The 20,147-nt window shown below is 45.5% G+C and overlaps 2 protein-coding genes across 3 annotated transcripts in view; both read right to left on the minus strand.

Moving 5' to 3' along the window:
• Window positions 1-17,679, minus strand: part of ttc7b (tetratricopeptide repeat domain 7B) — a 477,499-nt gene extending 459,820 nt beyond the window's left edge. For both annotated transcript variants that reach the window (XM_063045085.1, XM_063045092.1), the window contains exons 1-3: window positions 17,497-17,679; window positions 7,232-7,386; window positions 5,459-5,627 (exon numbers count right to left, since the gene is read on the minus strand). In XM_063045085.1, coding sequence (XP_062901155.1) covers window positions 5,459-5,627; window positions 7,232-7,386; window positions 17,497-17,617 — 445 coding nt within the window. In that variant the 5' untranslated portion in view covers window positions 17,618-17,679. The remainder of the gene's footprint in view (window positions 1-5,458; window positions 5,628-7,231; window positions 7,387-17,496) is intronic.
• The window catches only part of LOC134344939 (uncharacterized), a 199,510-nt gene that overhangs the window by 66,050 nt on the left and 113,313 nt on the right, over window positions 1-20,147 (minus strand). The window lies entirely within an intron of this gene.

Below are 20,147 nucleotides of genomic sequence, written 5' to 3' on the forward strand. Positions count from 1 at the left end.
GCAGAGAGCACATCTTCATAACACAAGGATGTTCCTTTAGAACTGAGATGAAGAGGAATTTCTTTATCCAGAGGGTGGTAAATTGGTGGAATTCATTATCATAGATGAATGTGAAGGCCAAGTCATTGGGTATATTTAAAGCAGAGGTTAGTAAGTTATTGATTAGTAAGGGCATCAACGGTTACAGAGAGAAGGCAAGAGAATGGGGTTGAGAAAGATAATAAATCGGCTATGATTGAATATTGGAGCAGATTCGATGGGCCAAATGGCCTAAATCTGCTCCTGTGGCTCATGGTCTTATAATAAAGCAGTAATACATTCATTTTTATATGTATTTTCAAGGAGAAAGCTTGGTTTTGCACAAATATAAATGCCCCATAAAATATATCAGGATGGGCTGCTAGGAAGGTTGTTCAAGGCTACATACAGCAAGATATACAGTAGATTTGATAAAATGTTGGATGAAGCAATAGCAGATGGAATTTAGTCCTCACTACTGAAGGTAGGACATACAAAGCAAATGGTGGGGCACTAATAATGTATGACCAGAGATCTTAGACCATAAGACATAGGAGCAGAATTAGGCCATTCGGCCCACTGAGTTTGCTCTGCCATTCTATCCCAGATCCACTCAACCCCATACACCTGCCTCTTTGCCATAATCGTTGATGCCCTGACCTATCAGGAAACTATCAATTTTCACTTTAAATATACCCACGGTCTTGGCCTCCACAGCTGTCTGTGGCAGAGCATTCCACAAATTTACTACCCTCTGGATAAAAAAGTTCCTCCTCAACTCTGTTCTAAAGGGTCGCCATTCAATTTTGAGGCTGTGCCTCTAGTTTTGGACACTCCCACCATAGGAAACATCTTCTCCGCATCCACCCTATCTAGTCCTTTCAACATTCGGTAGGTTTCAATGAGATCCCCCCACAACATTCTTCTAAATTCCAGTGAGTACAGGCCTAAAGCTGTCAAATGCTCATGTTAACCCCTTCATTCCCAAAATTATCCTCATGAACCTCCTCTGGACTCTCTCCAAAGACAACACATCCTTTCTGAGATATGGAACTCAAAAACTGTTGATAATACTCCAAGTGCAGCCTGACTAGTGTCTTATAAAGCCTCAGCATTATCTCCTTGTTTTTATATTCTCTTCCCCTTGCAATGAATGCCAACATCACATTTGCCTTATTTACCACAGACTCAATCTGTAAATTAACCTTCTAGGAGTCTTGCACAAGGACTCCTAAGTCTCTTTGCACCTTTGATGTTTGAATTTTCTCCCCATTTAGATAATAGTCTGCACTATTGTTCTTTTTACCAAAATGCATTACCATATATTCCCCAACACTGTATTCCATCTGCCACTTTTTTGCCCATTCTTCCAATTTGTTTAAGTCCTTCTGTAATCGCATTGTTTCCTTAGCACTACCTATCCCTCCACCTATCTTGTATCATCTGCGCACTTTGCCACAAAGTCATCAATTCCATTATCTAAATCACTGACAAACAATGTGAAAAGTAGCAGTCCCAATAAGGAACACTACTAGTCACTGGCAGCCAAACAGAAAAGGCCCCCTTTATTCCCACTCGCTGCATCCTGCCTGCCAGTTGAACTCTGTCTGTTGTGTGTTTCCCCCTAGCTGTCAGTCTGTGGTTTTGTATTGCCATGTACTCCTGTCCCCGCTCCTGCTCTACTCCAGCCCCTGTATTACTGAGTACTCCGTCTCTCATCTGTTCCTCATTATTACCTGAATTGCTGCCACCTCTGTCTCACTGTGCTCTGCCTGTCATCTGCCTCTCTGTTTATTGCTCAGTGTATTTCACTCCTGTGTTTCCACCTGTTTGTTGCTAGATTGTGCCAGTGAATTTTCCTGAGTCTTTCCAGCATTTGTATCTGTACTCTGTCTGTCTGAATAGTGACTCTGCCTGTTTCCCAATTCTGGTTTTTGGATTTCTCTGGATGTTTTGATCTCTGCCTGAACTTTGATGCTGACTTTGTTTGCACCTTGGGATTTGTTACTCAATTAATACCACTGTGTGCACAGTACTGGGTCTGCGATGGAGTCCCTGCTTCAGTGCCCTGACACTGTTGCAGCTATATAGGACTCTGGTCAGACCCCACTTGGAGTACTGTACTCAGTTCTGGTCACATCACTACAGGAAGGATGTGGAAACCATAGAAAGGGTGCAGAGGAGATTTACAAGGATGTTGCCTGGATTGGGGAGCATGCCTTATGAGAACAGGTTAAGTGAACTTGGCCTTTTCTCCTTTTGTGATGGAGGATGAGAGGTGACCTGATAGAGGTGTACAAGATAATGAGAGGCATTGATTGTGTAGTCAGAGGCTTTTTCCCAGGGCTGAAATGACTAGCATAAGAGGGCATATTTTTAAGGTACTTGGAAGTAGGTACAGAGGAGATGTCAGGGGTAAGTTTTTTTTACAGAGTGGTAAGTGTGTGGAATGGGCTGCCAATGGTGCTGGTAGAGGCGGATATGATAGGGTCTTTTAAGAGACTCCTGGATGGCTACACGGAGCTCAGAAAAATAGAGGGCTATGGGTAAAGCCTAGGTAGTTCTAAGGTAGGGACATGTTCGGCACAGCTTTGTGGGCCAAAGGGTCTGTATTGTGCTGTATGTTTTCTATGTTTCTATTCTTCAATCCATATCTTTTCTGTAATGCCATGGGATTTTATCTTGTTAAGCAGCCCCATGTGTGGCACCTTATCAAATGCTTTCTGAAAAGTCAAGTAAATGACATCCACTTTTGTCCACCCTGCTTGTTACTTCCTCGAAGAACTCTATCAGATTTGTCAGGCAAGATTTCCCTTTATAGAAACCATGCTGACTTTGACCTATTTTATCATTTGTCTCCAAGTACCTGGAAACCTCATCCTTAATAATGGGCTCCAACACTATTCCAGCCACTGAGATTAGGCTAACTGGCCTATAATTTCCTTTCTTTTGCTTTCCTCCATTTTTAAAGAATGGACCTTGCGGTCTAATTCCATAGTTCTCTGAAAGTGATAACCCAGGTCAATAGGATGATAAAAGTCAAAGTAAAATTTAGTATTAAAGTACAATACCTATATGTTACCATATACTACCTTAGGATTCATTTTCTTTCAGGCATTTACAGAAAAAAATAAAGAAATACAGCAGAATGTATGAAAAACTTTACATAAACAAAGACTGACAAACAATCAGAGAAAGAAGCTTCCCCCCTCAGGTTTGTATGTAGAATGTAAGAGTTGGAACATGATGTTGCAGTTTTGTAAGACACTATTTAGGCTGCACTATGTGCAGTTCTGCTTGCCTGTATGAAGGAAGGATGTGTCCATTTCCTTCCACAGATGCTGCCAGATCTGCTGAGTTCCTTTAGCAGCTTGCTTTTTTTTCCCCAAACAGAATACTTCCTGAAAAAGGAGGGTAAATACTGATGTGCTTAGACCAACTAGCCTGTGTCGTAACAGGTTTATGTTTTTCATAGATCTAGTCTGTGACAAACTGCTATTCTGCCTAGTCCCATCTACCTGTACCCAGACCATAGACCTCCACATCCCACCCATCCATGTACTTACTCAAACCTCTCTCAAATGTTTCACCCTTAACCAATAATCTCTAGTTCTAGTCTTACCTGCTTACATTTATCCAACCTATACCCCTCATAATTTTGTATACCTCTATTAAATCTCCCCTCAACCTCCTACACTCCAGGAAATCAACCCCCTAACCTATCAACCTTTGCCTATAACTTAGGAACTCAAGTTCCAGCAACATCTTTGTAAATTTTCTTTATACTCTTTCTATCTTATTGATATATTTCCTGTAGGTCAGGGGTCCCCAACCTTTTTTGCACCGCGGACTGGTTTAATATTGACAATATTCTTGCGGACCGGCCGATTGGGGGTGGGGTGTTCAAGTTCAACACTGCGTGACAGGGAATGAGGAAAGGTGCAGCTGACTCATATCGTTTCATATCGCCAAATCATATAGTTTCCTCATGGCCCGGTAGCACATGCTTTGTGGCCCGGTGGTTGGGGATCACTACTGTAGGTAGGTGGACTCAACTGCATACAATACTGCAAATTTGGCCTCATCAACATCATATACATCTTCAGCATAACATCCCAACTCCTGTCTCAATACTCCAATTTATAAAGGCCAAAGTGCCCAAACCTTTCTTTAAGACCCTATCTACCTGTGATGTCATTTCGAGGAATTATGGATCTGTATTCCCATATCCCTTTGTTGTACTACACTCCTTAGTACCCTACCGCTCACTGTGTAAGTCTGTAACATAGGAGATCATTTATTCTAAGGAGTCATAGAGTCATTCAAACAGGCCCTTCCGCCCAAGTCATCCATGCCAACTGTGTTGCAGCAAGCATTTTACCTCTGTTTTTATCTAGATGGCTTTTAAATGTGCCCTAGCCACTATTTCCAGCAGCTTATTACCAAGTACACATCACTATTTGCATGAAGAAGCTGCCTCTGACAGCGTAGGAAGATGAGAGATGACTTGTTAGAGGTGTATAAAGATGATAAGCGCAGATCAAGTGGACAGGCAGAGACTTTATTCCACGGTGGAACTGGCTGATATGAGACAATCTTAAAGTGATAGGAGGGAAGTATAAAGGGATGTCAGAGGTAATTTTTTTTACACACAGGGAATGGTGGGTACGTGGAACACAATATCAGGGGTGGTAGTAGAGGTAGTAGACTGATCTTGAAATAAATTAAAAATTTGGCACAACAATGTGGGCCAAAGGCCCTGTACTGTGCTATATAGTTCTATGTTCTGTATTAAATGAATAAAACACATCCTTCATGTCTGTACAGAGATGTTAAATGACTATTATTTCCTGCCCAGACAAATGATTCAATGAACCTTTTTCTACATATCAACATCTAGAAAGTACCATATTCTAAACCTTAGCACAGAATTAACTACTTTGAATGTATTTACACAAACTCAGCTGTTTGTGCAGTAATACTAACTTACAATTTTATATTTCACAATATCACCAATGATACTGAACACGTTTTTGCTGACTGTTCCACAAAGTTGCAATTGAAATAACAAAGGAAACGTCCATGCTAGACTCCTCCGGTGTCACACCAATTAGAGAATGCATCTCAGCAAAGCAGCAACTGCTTTTCGGGCAACAAGTGGGTGCATCGAGTTAATTCAGACTGGGTTCAGCATCCTCTCCTTAACCCGGGCACCTCGCTGCAGTTTGCTTCTCTCTCTGTTTAGTGTGGAGGATTGCTTAGCAATATACAAGTCAAGCTAAGTAGTTAGAGGAACTTTGAAATGATTATATTAACTATCTATAGTCTTGATCGCATTCTGTCAAAACTACCCATTACAAGAGACAAACAATAGCTCTTATTTTCAATTGACATCAAAACAGAAAGGAGTTTGAGATTAATTTAAGAAAAATGTCCGCACCTTTTGTAGCATAGGATTCGGCAATGATTCTGAGTCTGTAAACAGGCACTGCTACCAGCTGCATCTTGTCCAGAATTATCTTGTCATATAGGGCAAGAGCTCGTGTGTGGTCACCTTCAACGTAACAACACTTGGCCAAAAGCATGTTGGCTTCCTGCATAAATTCTTGCTGAGAACAGAATAGAGTACAAATAGGATGAGTAAACAGCTCCTGACCTGAGACACAAGAGACTTCAGATGTTGGAATCTGGAGCAATGCACAAAGTACTGGAGGAACCCTGCAGGTCAGGCAGCACCTACGGAAGGAAATGGACTGTCAACGTTTCGGGTTGAGACCTTTCACGTCCCCATTTTACTGTTCCACTGTCTCTGAATGGACAATGAACACTACGTCACTTTTTGCCCTCTGTTTGACTACTTATTGAATTTTTAAAAATATACAACTTGTAACTTTTTATGCATTACAATGTCCTGCTGCTGCAAAACAACAAATTTGACGACATATGTCAATGATAATAAACTTGATTCTGATGCCTACTCTGAAGAAATTCTCCTTTTTTCTTCATCAGTCCAGATGAAGGGTCTCGACCTGAAACATCAAATGTCCATTTCCCTCCGTAGATGCTGTCTGACCCTATGAGTTCCTCCAGCACTTTGAGTGTAACACCTGACCTGAGTGCTACACAGACTGAACTCATACTGCGTTACTCTTACACGAGCTGGAATAGTCCTATATATTCTGTATATCCTTAACCACAAATGACAAGGTCATGGTGATCCACAACCCTGAACCATTGCAGTGCAAGTAGCAAAGGCATTTCCACAGCGCTGTTGGATGGGAAGTTATAAGATTTAGTTTTAGCAACATTACAGGAATAACAACAGTCAGGACAGTGGGCAATTTAAAGAGGAATTCCCAGAACGTTCAGGCAGTGGCTAACCACCAACTTCTCATAGGTGATCAGATAAACGGCTCCTCTCTCATTATTTGGCCATTCCAGCAATTGTGCCTTGATCTTTAATGCTTTCCTCTTACCACTTTCCCTGGGTTTTCTCTGGAGCTAGACACAGTAGTGTAATGCTATTACAGTGCAGCAGAACAAGGTTAAGTTCCCGCCACAATCTGTAAGGAGCTTGTGCATTCTCTCCATGACCGCATGGGGTTGGGCTATGTTGATTGGTAACACAAACGACACACTTCACTGTTTAGTTCAGTGCACATATGACAAGCAAAGTTAATCTTCAATCTGTTCTTTAAAGCTTACCTCTGAACCACTTCCCCAGGGTTTTCTCTGGAAATGTAACCTGGTATATTTCATTCCCTTCCCCGACCACCTCACAATATCACACAGTATGCACTGTTATTGTACAGCACCACAGAACAACACCCTGTATTGTGGCAAGCTGACCACTGCCCCAAGACAACATCATACAAATGGTACTTTGTACAGAGTAACTGCTCATTACCCAACACTCGGTGAAAGAAAAATCAACACTTCCAGAAATTGTGCATGTTTTAAAATTAATGTATAATGTTCTATGTGTTATTTATTTAATTGGGTTATCCTTATCTAGCTTTAGGACTTAATGAAGACGCGATCACATCTTAGGTCATATTTATGCAGAAATAGAGAAAATTCTACAGGGTTCACAAACTTTCTTGCACCACTGTGACTGTAGGAGGGAGATCAAACTGATAGGAGTGAAATCAGAATGTTGTACTGATAGAGGTACAAAGCTTGCAACGTGTCCATGACCTGAAGATGTATTTACCTTCAAGTTGCCTCTGTCCAGTGCTGCAATAAGGTGTTTCTTCACTTCAATCAGCTTTGACTTGGCTTCCGGAGGACTGGCCTCTGGCTTGATTGGGTTATCTTTCACGTACTGCTCCAGCTTGGATTCTCCCAGTAACAGCTCTGCCAGATCATCTGTGAAAGAGACGGCAATGAGTCTTAAAGAAAGAATAACACAAACGTGCATCCTGATGAATACCTTTTGAGGCACTGCAGATGCCATGGTACAGGTAGCGTAGCAGTTAGTGTAACTCTAGTACAGTGCCAGCTGTAAGATATGGGTTCAATTCCCGCTACTGTCTCAAAGAAGCTTGTACATTCTCCCCTAACCATGTGCGCTTCCTCCAGATGCTCCAGATTCCTCCCACATTCCAAAAACATATGGATTAGTAAGGGTTAATAAACTGTGGACAAGCTATGTTGGCGCCAGAAGTATGGTAATCCCCGGCACAATCCTCACCGATTTAGTTTGATAAGAAACAGCGCAGTCAGCTGTATGTTTCAATGCACATGTCACGAAGTTAATATACTATCATCTAATCTAATCTGAGGGAGCATGTCTTCTGACTTATTCTGTCAGGTTGAAGTGGATTCATTTGAATTTTAAAATATGCAAAGTTTAAAATAAATTTATCATCAAAGTACATATATGTACATCATGATATACTACCGAGATACATTTTCTTGCAGGCATTCACAATGCAGCAATTAAATACAGCAGAATCAATAAAAATCTACACAAACTACCTCTTGAATTTTGGTCCTCATTGATGTGAATGCAGCTGCCGGGTTGAGGATGAATACAGCACAGAAGAAACAAGAGGTCACCAACAACACATGTCAACAGACACTCAGTTAAAAGTACTTGTGCCTCTGAGTCAGAAGGTCACAGTTTCAACCCCAATTCTATACTGTGATATTTCATTGTAGTAGTGTTCTATTATATTGATATTGGTTTATTATTGTCACATATACCAAGATACAGTTTAAAAAACTTGTCTTGCATACTGTTCATTACATAGTGTACTGCGCTAGAATAAACTAAAAACACAACTATGATAATAATAGCTTATTTATAGAGGATGTTTCATACTAACGATGCAGTTCAAAGTGCTTTGCAATGGAATAAAGAACAAACATGAAAATAAAAGACAAAAATAAGTTAGTTATAAACAAAGGTTAAATAAATTGGATTTGAGCTACTGTTTAAAAATGCCAACAAAGTCTTCATCCTTTATAGGTTTAGGTATTGAATTCCACAGTTTAGGAGTTTAATTTAAAAAAGTTGACCTGCCAATTATCCTTTGAGGGATATTGTCTAAACTTAAGAAACTAAAACATTAATAATGCAGAACGAAGTGTGAAAGCTACTGAAAAGCATTACTACGCTGCAAACTGCTTTTTCCAAAAGTACCCTTCTGGAAAGAGCTATAGGGCTATTAAAACAAAAACTTTACGACATCTTATCAGTTTCTTCTCCCAGGCAGATCCCTGAACATTTTATATACATTTTATTCCATATCCACACTTTAACCTCTAAATTTATTTTCATATAATTCTTTGTTCTTTATCATTGTTGTTGTTTTCGTTTCATGTCACGTCATGACCCAACACACTACAGTAAATTCCTAATACTTGTAAAGGTACACAGTGAATAAAATTGATCCTAAAAAGAGCACAGTTCAGATAAACGATTAAGTGCAAGATGTGGTAGACTGAGAGAGAGGCCAAACATATCAAACCAAGAGGTCTGTTCAAGAGTCTGCTAACAGTGGGGTGGAAGCTGAGTTTGTGTCTCGTAACAGCTGTCAAAATATCCTCAACAGTACCCTCACCATGATACATTTCTGGCCCAATGTATAAAATCAGTCATGTATCTCATTGCTCCTTGTGGGAACTTCCTGTACACACACCAGAGATTATTGCAGACAAGTTCAACTTTAGAAAGTATTCATGGCTGTACTGATTTATGAAATAGCCTTTTAGATTCAGATTCAGGGATACAGCACTGTAACACCTTCTAGATCAACGAGTCCATACCATCCAATTACACTGTGACCAATTAACCCATTCACTGGAATATGGATGGAAACGGAAACCCACTCGGGCACTGGGAGAACATACAAACTCCTTACGGACAGCGGCAGGAATTGAATCTGGGTTGCTGGTGTTGTAAAGCATCGGGCTAACGACAATACTACCAAGCCACCCTTAAGAGCTTTAAGTAATCTAACTTAACTTTTCTCTCTCCATAGGAAGGAGCAAAAAGATGTTTTCCACAAAATGTTTTTTATCGTTGATATATATGATAAAAGGAGATTTTCAATCATTGTACCTGTACCAAGCAAATCAATACATGCAATTATAATATACAGTAGATTCTGGTTAATTTGGACACATCGAGACCAATAACGTTTTGGCCCAGTTAAGCGGTTGTCCCAATTAGCCGAAGTTTCATGAAAATTGTTAAAAAGGGATTAAAAAAGACAAAATACCATTTAACTGAGGAAAAAAATATGTATTTAATTGAAATACAGAACAAATTAGAACTGCCAATACTACTACAGTATTATAAAACTATGTCCTGGTTCGCAATAGTTATCGACAGAGGAATTCATCCAGGGTGCACAACTGTGTACTTTTGATTGACTATAAATGAACAAAACCAGCACAGACACCTAGGGCAATTTTTTCTGCTAATGTCAAATCTTTTCATGGCATCTTGGCAAGACTATGAAATTTTTCAAAGTCAAAAATCTCTGCCTTTTGAATCCGTGCCTGTCAGCCCAAATGGATAACACAACACAAGCATACACAACTAATGCTATTTATAAACTGTTCACTCTAAGCACAGTGTAGTCTCTAACAGCGACACAACTGCACACATCTGACACTAGTTAAAAACTGCTCAGCAAAAGTCTCCTGCCCCAATTAAGTGGCATACTGCTCGAAATAAACTTTATTACTTTGTCACCAAACTATTGATACTAAAGCGTACAATCATCACAGCGATATTTGACTCTGCGCTTCCTGCTCCCTGGATTACAAATCAATGGTAAATATAAAAATTTTAATTATAAATCATAAATAAAAAATAGAAAAGGGTAAGTAAGGTAGTGCAAAAAAACCGAGAGGCAGGTCCGGATATTTGGAGGGTACGGCCCATATCCGGGTCAGGATCCGTTCAGCAGTCTTATCACAGTTGGAAAGAAGCTGTTCCCAAATCTGGCCGTACGAGTCTTCAAACTCCTGAGTCTTCTCCCGGAGGGAAGAGGGACGAAAACTGTGTTGGCTGGGTGGGTCGTGTCCTTGATTATCCTGGCAGCACTGCTCCAACAGTGTGCGGTGTAAAGTGAGTCCAAGGACAGAAGATTGGTTTGTGTGATGTGCTGGGCTGTGTTCACGATCTTCTGCAGCTTCTTCCGGTCTTGGACAGGACAACTTCCATACCAGGTTGTGATGCACCCTAGAAGAATGCTTTCTACGGTGCATCTATAAAAATTAGTGAGGGTTTTAGGGGACAGGCCAAATTTGTTTAGCTTTCTCAGGAAGTAAAGGCGCTGGTGGGCCTTCTTGGCAGTGGACTCTGTTTGGTTGGACCAAGTCAGGTCATTTGTGAGATTGACCCCCAGGAACTTAAAGCTTCTGACCTGTTCCACCTGCACACCACCGATTATAGATGGGGTTGTGCAGTCCGCTACTCCTTCTGGAGTCAACAACCAATTCCTTTGTCTTACTGATATTGAGGGATAGGTTATTGTCTTTGCACCATGTCACCAGGTTCTTAATTTCCTCTCTGTACTCAAATTCATCATTACCCGAGATACGGCCTACAATTGTGGTGTCATCAGCAAACTTATATATTGAGTTCGATGGAAACTTGGCTATACAATCATAGGTGTACAGTGAGTACAGCAGGGGGCTGAGTACACAGCCTTGTGGGGCACAAAGGGATAAAGGGAATCCCAGCTATTTTCTCGATTATCTTTTGTTTTTTAAGAGTTGCCCCAAATAAGTATCTGTCCCAATTAACTGGAAACCATTGCATCTCTTTCCAGACCTTCTTGGCAAACACACTAGGACCATCACATGCCCTATCGCAGCAAGCTTGAGGGGAGTGTGACACTGTGCATAAAGCATCTGCCAGGGGTCTTCTCACCACCAGACATGCAAGAGCAAACCAGGGTTTTTCCATGAAGATTGGTTGAGACTAGAGCTAGAGGTCATAGGTTAAGGGTGAAAGGTGAAATATTTAAGGGGAATCTGAGGAGGAGCTTCTACACTTAAAGGAGAGAACGTGGAATGAGCTGCCCAGCAGAACTGGTGGATGCGGGCTAGAATGCAATATTTAGGAGAAGTTTGGATTAGTACTTGGATGGGAGGAGTATGGAGAGCTAAGGTCCAGATGTCGGTCGATTGATCTAGATAGAATAATAATTAGGCATGAACTAGATTGGCCGAGGGGCCTATTTGTCTGACTGTACAAGAGGAAGGAGATGAGTCGTCCTGCTAAATGATTTTGAAGACTGCTCAGGAAACTATTGCACTGAATCTCCCTGTGCAGGGCCTTAAGATGTTCCTTGTCATTGAGTCATAGAAAAGGACAGCACAGAAACAAGCCCTTCAGCTCATCTTGTCCATGGCAAGTCATTTAAACTGCCTACTCACATCGACCTGCACCTGGACCATAGCCCTATCATCTATGTACCTATCCAAACTTCTCTTAAATGTTGAAGTCGAGCTCACATGCACCATTTGCACTGGCAGCTCGCTCCAGACTGTCGCGATCCTCTGACGATCCCCCACCCCCATGTTTCCCTTAGACTTTTCACTTTTCACTCTTGACCCATGGCTTCTAGTCGTAGTCCCACCCAACCTCACCAGGAAAAAGCTTGCTTGCACTTACCCTATCCATACCTCTCGTAATTTTGTATATCTCTATCAAATCTCCTGTTCCAAGGAATAAAGTCCTTTCTTGTAACTCAGGTCCTCCAAACCCGTCATCATCGTTGTAACTTTTCTCTGTACTTTTAAACCTTATTTACATTTTTCCTGTAAGTCTGTGACCAAAACTGCACACAATACTCCAAATTAAACCTCACTAACGTCTCATACAACTTCAACATAACATTCCACCTTCTGTACTCATTACTATGATTTATGAAGGTCAATGTGCCAAAAGCTTTCTTTACAGCCCTATCAACCTGTGGTGCCACTTTCAATGGATTATAGACTAGTATTCCCAGATCCCTTTGTTCTACGGCACTCCTCAATGCCCTATTGTTCAGTGTGTAAGACCTACCCTGGCTAGTCTTACCAAAATGCAATACCTCACACCTGTCTGCATTAAATTCTATCTGCTATTCAGTCCACTTTTCCAGCTGGTTCAAATCCTGCTGAAAGTCATGATAGATTTCCTCACTGTCCACTACACCCCCAATCTTAAGCGTCATCTGTCAATTTGCTGACCAAGTTAGCCAGATTGATATACAAACCCCATTTCTAGAAAAGTTGGGATATTTTCCAAAATGCAATAAAAACAAAAATCTGTGATGTGTTAATTCACGTGAACCTTTATTTAACTGACAAAAGTACAAAGAAAAGATTTTCAATAGCTTTACTGACCAACTTAATTGTATTTTGTAAATATACACAAATTTAGAATTTGATGGCTGCAACACACTCAACAAAAGTTGGGACAGAGTTAAAATAAGATTGAAAAGTGCACAGAATATTCAAGTAGCACCGGTTTGGAAGACTCCACATTAAGCAGGCTAATTGGTAGCAGGTGAGGTATCATGACTGGGTATAAAAGTAGCGTCCATCAAAGGCTCAGTCTTTGCAAGCAAGGATGGGTCGTGGCTCACCCTTTTGTGCCAAAATTCGTGAGAGAATTGTTAGTTCAAAAGAAACATTTCTCAATGCAAGATTGCAGAGAATTTAGGTCTTTCAACATCTACAGTACATTATATTGTGAAAAGATTCAGAGAATTCAGAGACATCTCAGTGCGTAAAGGGCAAGGTCGGAAACCACTGTTGAATGCGCGTGATCTTCGAGCCCTCAGGCGGCACTGCCTAAGAAATCGTCATGCTGCTGTGACAATTATATCCACCTGGGCTCGGGAGTACTTCGTAAAACCATTGTCACTCAACACAGTCCGTCGCTGCATCCAGAAATGCAACTTGAAACTGTATTACGCAAGGAGGAAGCCATACATCAACTCTATGCAGAAACGCCGGTGAGTTCTCTGGGCCTGAGCTCATCTCAGATGGACCGAAAGACTGTGGAACAGTGTGCTGTGGTCAGATGAGTCCACATTTCAGCTAGTTTTCGGAAAAACCAGACGTCGAGTTCTCCGTGCCAAAGATGAAAACGACCATCCAGATTGTTATCAGCAAAAGGTGCAAAAGCCAGCATCTGTGATGGTATGGGGGTGCATCAGTGCCCACGGCATGGGTGAGTTGCATGTAGGTGAAGGTACAATTGACTCTGAGACATATATTAGGATTTTAGAGAGACATATGTTGCCATTAAGGCGACGTCTCTTCCCGGGACGTCCATGCTTATTTCAGCAGGACAATGCCAGACCACGTTCTGCATGGGCTATAACAGCGTGGCTTTGTAGACACAGAGTGCCTGTGCTTGACTGGCCTGCTGCAAGTCCAGATCTATCTCCTATTGAAAATGTATGGCGCATCATGAAGAGGAGAATCAGACAACGGAGACCACAGACTGTTGAGCAGCTGGAGTCTTATATCAAGCAAGAATGGACAAAATTTCCAATTGCAAATCTACTACAATTAGTATCCTCAGTTCCAAAATGATTTAAAAAGTGTTATTAAAAGGAAAGGTGATGTAACACAATGGTAAACATGCCTCTGTCCCAACTTTTGTTGAGTGTGTTGTAGCCATCAATTTCTAAATTTGTGTATGTTTACAAAATACAATTAAGTTGGTCAGTTAAACTATTGAAAACCTTTTCTTTGTACTTTTGTCAGTTAAATAAAGGTTCATGTGAATTAGCATATCACAGATTTTTGTTTTTATTGCATTTTGGAAAATATCCCAACTTTTCTGGAAATGGGGTTTGTAGATGACAAACAACAATGGACCCAGCACTGATCCCTGTGGCACAATCACAATCTCAGAGGCCAACCATCTGCTGCCGCTCGGACTTGCCCTACAAAGCCAAGGTCTTATCCAATTTTCTACCTCATCTTGAGTGCTGAGCGGCTATACCTGCTTGACGTATCTCCCATGTAGGATCTTGTCAAAGGCCTTGCTGAAATCCATGTAGACAACATCCACTGCCTTGCCTTCATCAACTTTCCTGGTAACCTCCTTGAAGATCTCTATAAGATTGATTAGACGTAAACTAACACGCGCAAAACCCTGCTGACTATCAGTCCATGTCCATCCAAATTCTCATATATACAGTATCTCAGAATACCTTCCAGTAACTTTCCCACTACTGATGTCCGGCTCACCGGCCTATAATTTCTGGGTTTATTTCTTAGACAACAGAACAACATTGGCTTTCCTCCAATCTTCTGGCGTCTCATCTGTCATGAAGGATGATTAAAATATCTCTGCTAGGGCCCTTGCAACTTCTGCACTTGCCTCCCACAGTGTCCAAAGGAACACCTGGGGATTTAGCCACTATGATTTGCCTCAAGCCAGCGAACACCTTCTCCTCTGTAATCTGTATAGAGTCCATGAAGTTCATGCCGTTTTGTCTTACTTCTATAGACTCAGTAAATACAGATGGAAAAAATCCATTTAAGGTCTCCCCCCCACCCTCGCCTTTGGCTCCACACATTCTGATCTTCCAGAGGGCTGGTTTGGTCCTACGCTATCCTTTTGCTCCAATGGACTACAAAATGACTGACTTGTGCTCAAGTGGCAACACAAGAGTCTGCTCATGCTGGAAGCAGGAGCAACAAACAATTTGCTGGAGAAAGGAGAAAGGCAACAGGTTGAGCAGCATGTGTAGGGGAAAGGAACTGTCAATGTTTCAGCTTGCACCCTGCTTCCCGCTGAGTTCCTCCAACAAAATGTTTGTAGTCTGTGGTCAAGGGAGTTTCTCGATAGAAACTTTACCATGAGGGACAGGTGATGCTGCAAAGTTCAACCAAACGGAACATTCTGCAGCAATGAGTCATAGCTATCCTTCACCTTACATAAACAGTAAGTGGCATTACATGCTGCAGTTGTCTGTCCCCACCGCAGCCACACACAAAGGTGGCTACATTGTGTTTGTTGCTCCTGGAAGCCCCACCCAACCAAGACATTCTCTTGTCTCCTCTTCCCATCAGCTGAATATACAAAACCCTTAAAGTACACACCATCAGGGAAGTGGAAGGGAGGGATGGAAGGGAGGGAAGGAAGGGAGGGAAGGGAGGGAAGGAAGGGAGGGAAGGGAGGGAAGGGAGGGAAGGGAGAGGGAAGGGAGGGAAGGGAGGGGGAAGGGAGGGAAGGGAGGGGGAAGGGAGGGAAGGGAGGGAAGGGAGGGAGGGGAGGGGGAAGGGAGGGAAGGGAGGGAGGGGAGGGGGAAGGGAGGGAAGGGAGGGAGGGGAGGGGGAAGGGAGGGAGGGGAGGGGGAGGGGGAGGGGAAGGGAGGGAGGGGAGGGGGAGGGGGAGGGGAAGGGAGGGGGGGGAGGGGAAGGGGAAGGGAGGAAGGGGAAGGGGGGAGGGGAAGGGGGAAGGGGAAGGGAGGGAGGGGAGGGGAAGGGGAAGGGAGGGAGGGGAGGGGGAAGGGGAAGGGAGGGAGGGGAGGGGGAAGGGGAAGGGAGGGAGGGGAAGGGGAAGGGAGGGAGGGGAAGGGGAAGGGAGGGAGGGGAAGGGGAAGGGAGGGAGGGGAGGGGGAAGGGAGGGAGGGGAGGGGGAAGGGGAAGGGAGGGAGGGGAAGGGGAAGGGGGGAGGGGAAGGGGAAGGGAGGGAGGGGAAGGGGAAGGGAGGGAGGGGAGGGGAAGGGGAAGGGGAGGGGGGAGGGGAGGGGAAGGGGAAGGGAGGGAGGGGAGGGGGAAGGGGAAGGGAGGGAGGGGAGGGGGAAGGGAGGGAGGGGAGGGGGAAGGGAGGGAGGGGAGGGGGAAGGGGAGGGGAGGGGGAAGGGGAAGGGAGGGGGGAAGGGGAAGGGAGGGAGGGGAGGGGGAAGGGGAAGGAGGGGAAGGGGAAGGAGGGAGAGGGGAGGGAGAGGGGAGGGGAGGGAGAGGGGGGAGGGGGGAGGGAGAGGGGAGGGGGGAGGGAGAGGGGAGGGGGGAGGGGGGAGGGGAGGGAGAGGGGAGGGGGAGGGGAGGGGGGAGGAGAGGGGAGGGGGGAGGAGAGGGGAGGGGGGAGGGGAGGGAGAGGGGAGGGGGGAGGGGAGGGAGAGGGGAGGGGGGAGGGGAGGGAGGGGGGGGGGGAGGGGAGGGAGAGGGGAGGGAGAGGGGAGGGGGGGAGGGAGAGGGGAGGGGGGAGGGGGGGAGGGGGGGAGGGGAGGGAGAGGGGAGGGGGGAGGGGAGGGAGAGGGGAGGGGGGAGGGGGGGAGGGAGAGGGGAGGGGGGGAGGGGGGAGGGAGAGGGGAGGGGGGGAGGGAGAGGAGAGGGGAGGGGGGAGGGGGGGAGGGAGAGGGGAGGGGGAGGTGGGGGGAGGGGAGGGGGGAGGGGAGGGGGAGGGGAGGGGAGGAGGGGGGAGGGGGAGGGGGGAGGAGGGGGGAGGGGAGGAGGGGGGAGGAGGGGAGGAGGGGGAGGAGGGGAGGAGGGGGGAGGAGGGGAGGAGGGGGGAGGAGGGGAGGAGGGGGGGAGGGGGAGGGGAGGAGGAGGGGAGGAGGGGAGGGGAAGGAGGGGAGGAGGGGAGGGGGAGGAGGGGAGGGGGAGGAGGGGGGAGGGGAGGGGGGAGGGGAGGAGGGGGGAGGGGGAGGGGGAGGGGGAGGGGGAGGGGAGGGGAGGGGAGGGGGAAAGGAAGGGAGACGGGGGAAGGGGAGAAGTTTGGTGGAAATAGATTGCGCGCGGTTGACGGACAGAGGGGGCGGGGCCGGGGTCCAGCCATCTCTCCGCTGCAGTATAGTTCCGGTCCCTAGTTCGACCCTGGTTAATGCTGGCGCTGCGGACCTGAGGTGAAAGCTCACTGAAAAACTGCGGGTAACACCACCCGGGGACCTGGGCCAAATCCGTCTGCTGCCCGCCAGAGTGTATGCTGCTGTTCCCGACCGGATGGGCCCTCCCCAACTGACAGTTGAATGAGCGTCTAGGCCGCAGCATCCTTACCGTTGCCGATGAGTTTTGCTGACAGTTGCTTGATGAGCTCTGGGATCTTCTCCCACAGGCACTCGTTGCGGCAGCGCTCAATCTCGATCTCCAGCCGCGTTCCGGACTTCTTAGCGGCCATTTCAGCGGCAGGGGCCGGTGTGCGCCGGAGCGGGGCCGGGAGGACCGGGACTGTAGCGCCCGCCCCTGCCCTGGCGACGGTTGCCGGGACTGCAGCGCCGCTCGCTCCTGACACGGCGGCGTTTCCAGGGACTGCAGTTCCCGCTCCTGACACGACGGCTTTTCCAGGGACTGCAGCGCCTGCTCCCCCTCTGGCGGTGGCCCCCGGGACTGCAGTTCCCGCTCTTGACACGGCGGCGTTTCCAGGGACTGCAGCGCCTGCTCCCCCTCTGGCGGTGGCCCCCGGGACTGCAGTTCCCGCTCTTGACACGGCGGCGTTTCCAGGGACTGCAGCGCCTGCTCCCCCTCTGGCGGTGGCCCCCGGGACTGCAGTTCCCGCTCTTGACGCGGCGGCGTTTCCAGGGACTGCAGCGCCGCTCGCTCCTCCCTGTCAGCCGAAGTTCCAGGCATACAGCGGCGTCTTCGCTCACCTTAGGGGCAACTCCAAGCATTGTAGCGCCTATTGCGCCGCCATGTGGCGACCTTCGGTACTGCAGGCGCGCCGACTTCCGTGAGGACTCAACACCGTAGCGTTCAACTGTATTAACGCGGACCAATTGTTAAATGTAATTTCCTGTACACAATGCAAGGAGAACAAAATAATTGTTACTCCAGATCCGATGCAGCACAAAAACACGAAAGATAAAGAATAATAATAGTTACTTAATAAAATAAACATTATATTTAATAAATAGAAATGCAAAAGATAGCTTCTATACATAGATTGACATGAAAGTAGCACTACGCTCTACATACGGTGACAGACAGGAAATAATAAAGTAGTGGTGGAGTTAGTGGGTGGAGGTGTTGAGTCGCCTTACTGCTGGGGAAAGTAAATGTTCTTGAGTCTGGCAGTCATGGGGTAGCCTCCTGCCTGTGGGACAAACGGTCCATGAGAAGGGTGTGTGGGATCCTTCATGATGGCACACTGGCACTTTCCTTGATGATGGGGCAGCTGATGCTGGTGATGTTTTGAGCAGTTTTGAATGCCCAGTATAGAGCTTTCCTCAGCTGTGCAGTTTATGTACCAAACAGTGAGACAGCTTGTTAGGACGCTGTCTATTGTGCATCTGTAGAATGACATGAGTACAGATGTGCAAAGCTCTCTTCACCCCCCCATCTCAGAAAGCGGGGGGGGTGGACTTTATTGACAGTGTAGGTGACCATGAGGGTTTGTGTGAGATGTGCCCTCCCAGGAGTTTGAAACTGCTCACGGTTTCCATCTCTTTGCTGCCGATGTAAAGGGGGTGTGAGAAATGCAAGTTCAACTGAAGTCAATAACCTTCTCCTTTGTCTTGTTGACAAGAGGTTATTTGTCAGGCACCCGGCCTTGAATTCTCCCTCTTCTTCTCTGCAGGCCATCTCATCACTGTTGTGTCATCAGCGAAGCTGAAGGTGTGATTACTCAGGTACGGCAATGGGCTCAGCACACAGCCCTGGGGGTACCTGTAATGAGGATGATGGCGAGGGAGGGGCAGATGTACATCCTGACTATGAGGTCTGTTCATTAGGAAATCCAACACCCAGTTGTGCTTGGTGTATTTAGACCGAGGCGCAGGAGTTCGTTCACCAAGGTCTGTGGGACAACAGTGTTGAATGCCGAACCGAAATCCAGAAACAGCGTTCTGACACTAGTGTTCTTGTTTTCTAGGTGTGTCAGGGCCAGTGGGTGATAGATGCCTTGGCATCTGTTGTACAGTGGGTCTGTCAGTAAGCATATTGATGAGTGTCCCATGTGGGAGGGTTGGAGTGCCATTACCAGCCATTCAAAGCACTTACTTTATACTTTATTGTCACCAAACAATTGGTACTAGAACGTACGATCATCACAGCGATATTTCATTCTGCGCTTCACACTCCCTGGATTACAAATATTAAATATTAAAAATAGTTAAAATTAGTAAATATTAAAAATTTAAATCATAAATCATAAATAGAAAATAGAAAAATGGAAAGTAAGGTAGTGCAAAAAAACCGAGAGGCAGGTCCAGATATTTGGAGGGTACGGCCCAGATCCAGGTCAGGACCCGTTCAGCAATCCTATCACAGTTGGAAAGAAGCTGTTCCCAAATCTGGCCGTATGAGTCTTCAAACTCCTGAGCCTTCTCCCAGAGGGAAGAGGGATGAAAAGTGTGTTGGCTGTGTGAGTCCTGTCCTTGATTATCCTGGCAGCACTGCTCCGACAGCGTGCGGTGTAAAGTGAGTCCAAGGATGGAAGATTGGTTTGTGTGATGTTCTGCGCCGTGTTCACGATCTTCTGCAGCTTCTTTCAGTCTTGGACAGGACAACTTCCATACCAGGTTGTGATGCACCCTAGAAAAATGCTTTCTACGGTGCATCTATAAAAATTAGTGAGGGTTTCAGGTGTGACAAGAATACACATAGATAAGATGTTAGCTGTCCTATGTGATCAGCAGTTGGTCTGCCACCTGTCTTCAAGAGAGAGATAAGGAACACAATGAAACAGCATCTGGAGATGTGTAATGAAGGGA

Source organism: Mobula hypostoma, chromosome 1 (genome assembly GCF_963921235.1).
Source record: "Mobula hypostoma chromosome 1, sMobHyp1.1, whole genome shotgun sequence".
In the NCBI taxonomy this organism is placed as follows: domain Eukaryota; kingdom Metazoa; phylum Chordata; class Chondrichthyes; order Myliobatiformes; family Myliobatidae; genus Mobula; species Mobula hypostoma.